The sequence below is a fragment of the Acyrthosiphon pisum genome, chromosome A3 (assembly GCF_005508785.2).
Source record: "Acyrthosiphon pisum isolate AL4f chromosome A3, pea_aphid_22Mar2018_4r6ur, whole genome shotgun sequence".
NCBI lineage: Eukaryota > Metazoa > Arthropoda > Insecta > Hemiptera > Aphididae > Acyrthosiphon > Acyrthosiphon pisum.
The window spans coordinates 5,778,342-5,787,174 of record NC_042496.1 but is presented as its reverse complement, the minus strand read 5'-3'; the positions used below and the strand labels follow the sequence as shown (position 1 = coordinate 5,787,174).

Here is an 8,833-nt window from a genome sequence, read left to right as displayed (position 1 = left end):
GACCCTCGAACATCTGTCATACACAAGTCTTGCCTACATGTATATACTGATTGGCTATTATAATGATGATATATTCTTAAATGCAAAATAAGTTGATTAATTGTAAGAATATTTAATGAACAAATGGAACATAAATACATAATGAAGTTTACTTAAATTCACTAAAATATATAAAATAATAGCATATAATAATATACATAAACTAATGCTATATAACTGTTTACTGTCTTGTAAATTTGATGTAAATGTAATAAATTAAGAATTCCCTATTCTTAAATAAAAAAAAAATTATATATAAATTGAAATTGAAATGATTATGAATTAAGATTAGATGTAACAGAAGTAGTTATAGAAGTTGATTTATCATATTTTGTGAACAATTTAAATAAGTATTGTTGAATTACAAGCCAAGAGTCATAACATTCCGCAGGGTAAGCACAATTAAATACAAAATATGACTTAAAACAAATTTCAAGAGCTTTTAAAGGACAGTCGAAACACCATAACTTTTTATTTACCCTGATGTAAGAAGAATCAATAGAGCTTAAATCTTTTCCAACAAAGATTATATAAGGCTGTATTGTAGCTCCATATTGACTATATTTTGACTGTCTCTTATCAATATCTTCTTGAAGACCAGTCAGATTCTATTTAAATTAAACAATAAACACCAATATAAGTATAAATGTATTCATGAACTTATTTTAAATGAGAAACTTACATTACAAAAATAAGCAAATGCAGAAGAAGATTCTAATAATGAAGGCTTCCAACATTTATTTTTTCCATTAGGTAAAATATTTTTCATTAATGTTTTGGTCGGAATCAAATAAGGTATTAAAAGTAATTTTATAACATTTGCTGTTTTTAAATCTAAAATAATAATAATTAGAATAAAAATTAATACAATATAATATGCAAAAATACTAACAATAATAATACAATAATACCCAATAATAATATTTTACTTTTTATATTGATATAGGTACCTACTACAGTACTACTAAATACCTACTAATACAGTAAAATAAATAATGGCCTTATTAAAATATTATAGAATATATATAGAATTTTTAAAATTGTAAAAGTTTTTAATATATTGTTTATTGGATGTACTTTATATTTAAAAAGACTAGTTGGACTTAGTTGATTATAGCACATCACTGATTTATATCCAAAATTAAAAACACAAAATTAATCCTAAAATACAAATTTTGGACTTGAAAGCGTTTCTTGTGAACACAGGGAACTTTAATAACTTAACTTAAGGAGTTAAAAACGAGTTAACTTTCCTAAGATTAATACAAAAATAGTTATTCTTATTAGACTCACTTCCATTGAGTTCAGCTGAATCCAAATTTGACAATAGATTAATAGCATATTTATCCTTAATACTGCTTCTTCTTATTTTTAATAGTTTAGTTGAGAACACTTCCCAACTGTTCAAAAAACAATTAAAATCTTTGAATAAATCATGTGATTCAGGATACCCAATACGATAGTCTTCAACAATCTGTCCAAAATAATAATTCGAATACATTAATATTACAACATATTGACATAGGACATAGCAATAACCATATTATGTTGATTGTTAATTTTAGGGAGACATTAATGTTAGTAGACCACTATATCTGACTAACCTAATATTAATATTATTTAGATTAGACTCAAATATTATAGTTTTAAAAGCATTGAAAAATTTGTTTAGAAATAAACATTATAAGAATTTATTAAAACTAATATAAAAACATACCAATTCATAACCAATCGGACACTGAAGTGCAGGCCAAGATTCAAATAAGTCTGCTAAATATTTATTGCTGGAATTTAAAATTTCATGTTTTCTTAGCTCATAAGTCAACTGCCATTTGGACAGAACAACATCAAAATTTTCTGTCAACCCTTCATTCGCCAACCATCGCTTAATAGCCAATGTATCTTCTATATCATGAAAATTTAAAATATATACTATTCATACGTAATAAAAATAAAATAATTTATTTGTATTAAATTATAAATACCAGAAAATGAAATATCTGTAGCTGTAAGTTGTAGGTTTTTTACCACTGAAGAAGAACTTATAGCACCAACTGTCCTTAAGCGCCTAGCTACATTCTTCCACCTTTCTATCAGTTTTCCCTTTGCATGGGTTTGAGTAGGTCCCTCTGACCTTGCTGGTATAAAGTAAACACTCTAAATTCAAACAAAAAATAAATAAAATCTATTTATATGAGGTAAAATTAATTGAATCTATAAGAAAGTATTGTGTATATTATTTATTACCTTATGCTCTTCGGGAAATACTTGCACAATTAAATCAGATATTTTACGAAAAAATAAATCATTACCTCTGTAATATTTCAAATTAGTATCAATTTAATTATTTTAAATATAATAAGTATCTATGTTTTATTCATACTTGCTCTGATCCTGGAATAGGTGATTTATTAAGAGTTGCGTGAGTATGTTCTGAGCTTCGTCAGATAAAAACCCATTATTTTTTTTTGCATCCGCAAGTACATATCTACCGTCATTTGTTGTATGCAATTTTTCTAATATTGTCTATTATTATAATAGTTTAATTGTTAATATTTATTGTAATGCAATTTCATAAATCATTTATATTTTAACAAGTTCAATCAATTAAGTATCTAATTATTTTAATGAGTTTCATTCAATAAGTTTAGGTAAAAACAAATAACACTTAGTTGATTATTTTTTTGGTAAATATTTATGAATTAGGGTGCCAAAGTAGTTAGTTTATTTTTCAAAACAAAAATACACAAACAATTTTGTTTTATTTCAGTTACATAAACAACATTTTTTAATAATAGACAATAATAAAATTATTAAAATGTCAAGTGAATAAAAAATTATTTCCTATTGGTATGTTAATATCTAATATTTCTGTACAATACATTCAATTATTTTTCAATAATTATTAGCCAAATAAATTTTTTTAAATAATTTACTTTATAATAATTAATAATTGTGTATGTTTAACCATTACCATTTATATAAATTACAGTCTTTAGAAAATAAAAGTGGGAAGAAAATTAATTAATTGTTAATGAATGTATTGTGATTAACTTTTATTGTATTAGAAAATATTTTAATTTTATTCAACTCACTTCAATCGTCCATTGCATAGGCTTGTATTTACCATATTTGCTATGACCCTGCTGCAAAACTTCTACTCGTTTCACAGTTGTTGGACTGTGGTTATGTTTGTTGTAAAATGATATGTCTGTAAGTGAAGAATTCTGTGGTAATTTATGTTCGCTTTCGTAAACTGGTGGATTTGACTGCACAATCTGTAAAGACGCTGTCTCCAAAGCATCCACGAAAGGTTGATAAATAAACTGCAGTAAATAGTATAGTTAATTTAACAATTAAGAAATTAGGATTAGGTACTAAATAATCGAGACCGCTTACTTCATCGTCAGTTTGAAACAAACTCATTGCGACTATATTTTAGTACTTGGAGAGTAGATTCACTGATTCACACACCATTCACATCGATCGGAGAGCAGGAATGATTAATAAATCGATGATATTGTGGTAACAAAATAAATGAAAATACAAAACACGCCGAAGTACCGAACATAGTTAATATAGAAATATTGATATAAATAAGAAATAACTGTCCATAATCATTATACTTGGAAAAAATAATTTTCCTGTGGTAAAATCTAAATTTAGATTGCTATTATTATCAACTCAAGCAGTCAAGCGTCACTTTAACCTTTAGATATTCAGATATAACACCAAATGGTGTTGATTTAACAACAATATCAGCTATCAAATTAATTATCTATAGAACCTGTTGTTTGAATTAGGTATACCAAATGTCATTTTTACATTATTATAATTTATTATAAGATACAAAATGTTATTTTAACACTTTTATAATTTATTATAAGATACAGAAAGCTCAATTTAAGATTTGTATACTCAACTCTTAAATTTAAATAACATTAACTACAAAATTACTAAAACTGATTACTTACCAAAAGTCGATCTAAATATAATATACTTTTAAAATGTTTTTAATTGTTGGTTATTTAAAACATGAGTTTTGTTAAACAATATTATTTAATTCAACTCTCCGTTTCCATTATTTAAACCACATTAAAAGCTTATATTAATATTCATACATTCAACACCTTCAAATAAGTAAAATCAACTCCAATATTTCTATGTGTGTATAATTTACACTTAAAAAGGCCTTGCTTCCGCAGCGTGTTACACCCAAAAGTAGTTGATGAATCCCAATTTTTTTCCGGACAACGCCGTGCAATATTCAGCTTGTGTATCAAATAATATAATACTGGTGGTAGGTATACCTATTATATATTGGCTATTATTTTAAAACATTTGGAGAACTATCTAAACTTTCCACCATAGTGTTTTGTTTTTGTTTTTTTCTGCAAACTTGAGTTAAACAAGTGATATTATATAGGTAAGGGGTGTATAGGATAGTTCACAAATTACCTATCCGTGTCAATAAATATTGTGAGGGTGGATATAGTATTCACTCTCTCACGTGATTGATGCTATATAATTATTTTTCACCTACGCAAAAAGTTCTCACAGCCAATATACATACCAATAACATACCAATTACCTACCATTAATTATATTATAATTTAGTAGATAATATTGGTTAATAATATATGTGGTTATGAATGTTTTATACAAAAAGCATCGGGATTCATCAAGCAAAATGCACGTTGAACATAGGAAACTTAACACTGTTGATTTTGTGTTGGCCTATAAAAGGCAACGAATAGTTACGGAGAACGACAGTAAACTCGACGACGAAACTGAAAGACAAAAGTTTTATCAAGAATTACGAGCACATGGTATTTTGGTAAACATCGACGATGATCCAACGGTTAGTATTCATTAAAATACAATTATATTTTAATTGTATAATAAACTAAATGAAAATTGACATTATATAAATATGTATAATATACGAAAATACTTGACTGCCCACATAATATTTTGACACTCTTTAGAAGATTGGTATTTTTTACGACTTTATTCAAGCATTTTATTTAAAATTTAAATTCACTGATGACTGATTTACGCTAAAACTGTTTTACTGTTGTTTTACCATTCAAAATATTGTTATCATTGGTTATTTTTGTTTTATTTAAGTGTTCACTAGATGCAGGCCGGACGTGCTTTGCTTTGCTACAGCTATCACAGCGACTCTTAGGATGCAGTTGCCGGTGTCATGCAACCAGTAGTGACAGTAACAGTGAAGATCAACTAACAATTTACAATTCGAAAGATGTTAACCATCAACAGGTATACCTAACATCGCTCAAATTCTTTAATTTTAATGAAATTTGGTATACATTTATTTGTTACAGTCCTACGACTATATCTTATTCAAATGAAAGAATATTATGCATAGGGCTCCACCTAATTGTACGGTAATACGAATGGGCAAAATCTACCTTCAAGCCCAAAAATGGCATATTAATAAAACATATATAATAATATTATTACACAGGGAGATCATTGTAAAAATATAATACCATAAGACAGGTCTATGTGGAATATATTGGAAGATATGGGTGGTGATTTTGACTTTGGTTTAGATAGGTACATACAAATATTAAAAAAAAAATCGTTGCTTGACTTTTTAAAAAAAGGTTGGTTCTCATTTAAAAAAATAAGTTTGTACCGACACAAGACACTCCTTATTATCCATAATTATACTTAAAAATTACGAAAATCAGATTTTGAGTCAACTCATATTTTATTTTGGGTATAATATAATGAAAAAGTTGAGGTCAGACTGCTTGGTAAATTGCTCGTATATATTACAAAACGAAATAATATTAAAATCACACAACTATTATGTAACACCATTGAATGTTTTTAAAATATTACATGCAATAATAAATGGTTGTTTATCAAGCCGTATTGATATTATACCTATTTTAAACCATTTGATTTACTAGAACAATATATTTTGTAATAGTAGGTTCAGCCCAGTATAGAAGTATGCATATTTTATGACTACTGCAAAGGCTTGCGTGACTTTTATAGTTATATAGCTATTGAAAATATATAGGAAAAAGTATATACATTTTGTATAATAGGTATAACTAATGTAAACTATTTTTTGATGATCTTGATAATATTGTTGTCAAATTTATTATAATTGGACTGTACCGTTTTTGTTGCAGTATCCAAATGGAAATAATGGCCATCATGAAAAACAAAATAACAAATTGACATCTGCGCAACGGGCTCAGATCGTGTGGTGCATCTTACTCCGAATCGGTTCTGGTAATAAGCAAGACGCAAATGTTATGAGTCTTGAACAATTACTCGAGACTGATATAATTTCTGCCGCCTATCCAATACACGACGGTAGTATTAAACTCGAAGAGGGAGACGACGTGAACAACATCAATGATAGACGGGTGAGTCGACCCTATTATTATTATTTTTTTTTATTTATATAGCTTCTAGTTCACGACCATTATAGCTCAACAATTACATAGTTATGGATATACAGTATGTTCACCAATTTAGGGAACACTGAATTTCTCGGCTGGACTATATTGGAATAAATCGATTTTTTTTTTACAAACTGGTGGGTATATAAATACACATTTATAGATACTTTTTAAATTTTTTATCATTTTGGTCTGCGCACGCGCTGTAAAACTTATTTTTTTTAATAGCAACACCTATTTTGAACACTATATTCGGATAGGCCTATTTTTTTAAATAGTTCCGATGAATCAATTATGGTTCTAAATTCAACATTTATTGAATTTATTAAGAGCCATGCCAATTTTAATAAATAATACACGTTTTCATTATTTAAAAAAAATTATAAAATCATTTATAATTAATTCTTATTGGTTATTTTTTGAACATTTATATGTATATTTTTTTTACAAGTACTATAAACAAGACTAACATAATATGGGTACACTATTATTTATTACTTTATTAATTATTATATCGACACACAACCGTTATTTTGAAATCAGATATTATGGATTGATGAATCTAAATTCATGAACAATGCCACAATGGAGTAATTAATAAGCAAAACAATCGTTTATGGTCAGATGTCAATCCCTATTGGACAGTGGATAATCATCACCAAACTGTGTGGGGTACAAATGTTTGGTGTGGACTTATTGGTGGCAAATTATTATAGGTCCATATTTCTTCGAAGAAAACTTAAATGCAATGTGATATTTAGCATTTTTAACAAATGTTTTACCATTGATGTTAGAAAATTGACCATTAACTACACGTCAAACCCTCTATTTTCAGCACGATGGAGCTCCTGCTCATAATGCTCATATTGTTTGAGATCATTTAAATCGGGTATATGAGGGAAAGTGGTTTGGCACTTACGATTTTTTTTAAAAGGACACTTGAAAACAATGGTCTATGCAGATCCACCAGTAAATCTAGCAGATTTAAAAAATAAAATCGCGGTTGCGTGTAACCATGGTTATTTTCAGTAATAACCTTACTTTGAACAATTTATTTAATTAATTGTGTAATTATAAAATAACTGTTGTTCACTTGTACCTAATTGATTTTTAATACATAATTTTATACCCATATTATGTTAGTCTTGTTTATAACACTTATAAAAAAAATACGTATAAATGTTCAAAAAATAACCAATAAGAATTAATTATAAATGATTTTGTAATTTTTTTAAAATAATAAAAACATGTATTATTTATTAAAATTGGCGTAGCTCTTATTCAGTAAATTTTTAATTTTGAACCATAGGTAGTTCTAGATTTATCAAAATTACTTTAAAAAAATAAGTTATAACTGCGCATATGCAGACCAAAATGATAAAAAATTTGAAATGTATCTATAAATGTGTATTATATACCCACCAGCTTGTTAAAAAAAAAAAATCGATTTATTCCAAAATAGTCCAACCGAGAAATTCAGTGTTCCCTAAATTGGTGAACAGTGAACACACTGTATATATGCGGACAATATTCGAGATGATTTTAAATAGCTAACATGATAACAATAGTATAACATAATAAGATAGATTGTTTGCACAATATAAAGTGTATAGTGCAGTATACATAATATGAAAAGCTATTATAATATTATAATGGATTATGAGTGGTTTTGAAGAATTATCTATGAAGATAATTGTTTGTGTAAGACCTCGGTTAGAAGGAAGATTAGGGGACCAATTAATGAATTTAGATTCGAAATAAATTGAGATAACGTTATTGAAACGATGTCTAGTACTCTAGTGGAGAGTTGTCTGGAACCACGGCTTCAGAATAACGTTTGGACCGAGGTTAAGCATTAATTTCTTTGGCCCCGTCGGACGGAGCCTTTGGAGGTGTTATTCGAATATGCGTTGTGTTGGAACTCGGTGGTGGTTTCTTGTGAGACAGTTTGAACAATTTATATGACGGAGGCATAGGGCACACTTGGACGGTTGTTCGCGCAGCTTACTGAAATCTGAGGTGAGGTGATGATCTAAGCCACATTTGACGCAGCGGGGTGTGTGTAAACAATACATAAACATGTGCCCGTATGACTGGCACCACTTGCATTGTGGGTGGAGTCGAGCTTTTCTTGTTCAATTATGATTATGAAATTCAATAGTTTTGTCAAATTAAATATGATCCTATTGAAGATGTTGTTGTCGAGCTCAATAATGAAAAGTGACATAGTTGTTTGTTGGCCCCATTAATAATGTTATGAACACTACGGACGGAGACACCCAGTTCCGTTAGAGATGTCTCATATCTTCTAATGAAGTAGAGTTAAAGGTAGCGTATGAATGCTA

General features: G+C 28.0%; 1 protein-coding gene across 2 annotated transcripts in view; it reads right to left on the bottom strand.

The window, feature by feature from the left end:
- Positions 1–295: 295 nt before the first annotated feature.
- Positions 296–8,833, bottom strand: part of LOC100571824 — a 9,520-nt gene continuing 982 nt past the window's right edge. The window contains exons 1-9 of one of the 2 annotated variants that reach the window (XM_016805894.2): positions 3,439–4,192; positions 3,135–3,365; positions 2,423–2,565; positions 2,287–2,353; positions 2,025–2,196; positions 1,757–1,944; positions 1,333–1,513; positions 722–873; positions 296–647 (exon numbers count right to left, since the gene is read on the bottom strand). In XM_016805894.2, the coding sequence (XP_016661383.1) occupies positions 315–647; positions 722–873; positions 1,333–1,513; positions 1,757–1,944; positions 2,025–2,196; positions 2,287–2,353; positions 2,423–2,565; positions 3,135–3,365; positions 3,439–3,465 (1,494 nt within the window). In that variant the 5' untranslated portion in view covers positions 3,466–4,192 and the 3' untranslated portion in view covers positions 296–314. Of the gene's footprint in view, positions 648–721; positions 874–1,332; positions 1,514–1,756; positions 1,945–2,024; positions 2,197–2,286; positions 2,354–2,422; positions 2,566–3,134; positions 3,366–3,438; positions 4,193–8,833 lie in introns of those variants that run through there. The other variant, XM_016805895.2, reaches the window with a different exon arrangement.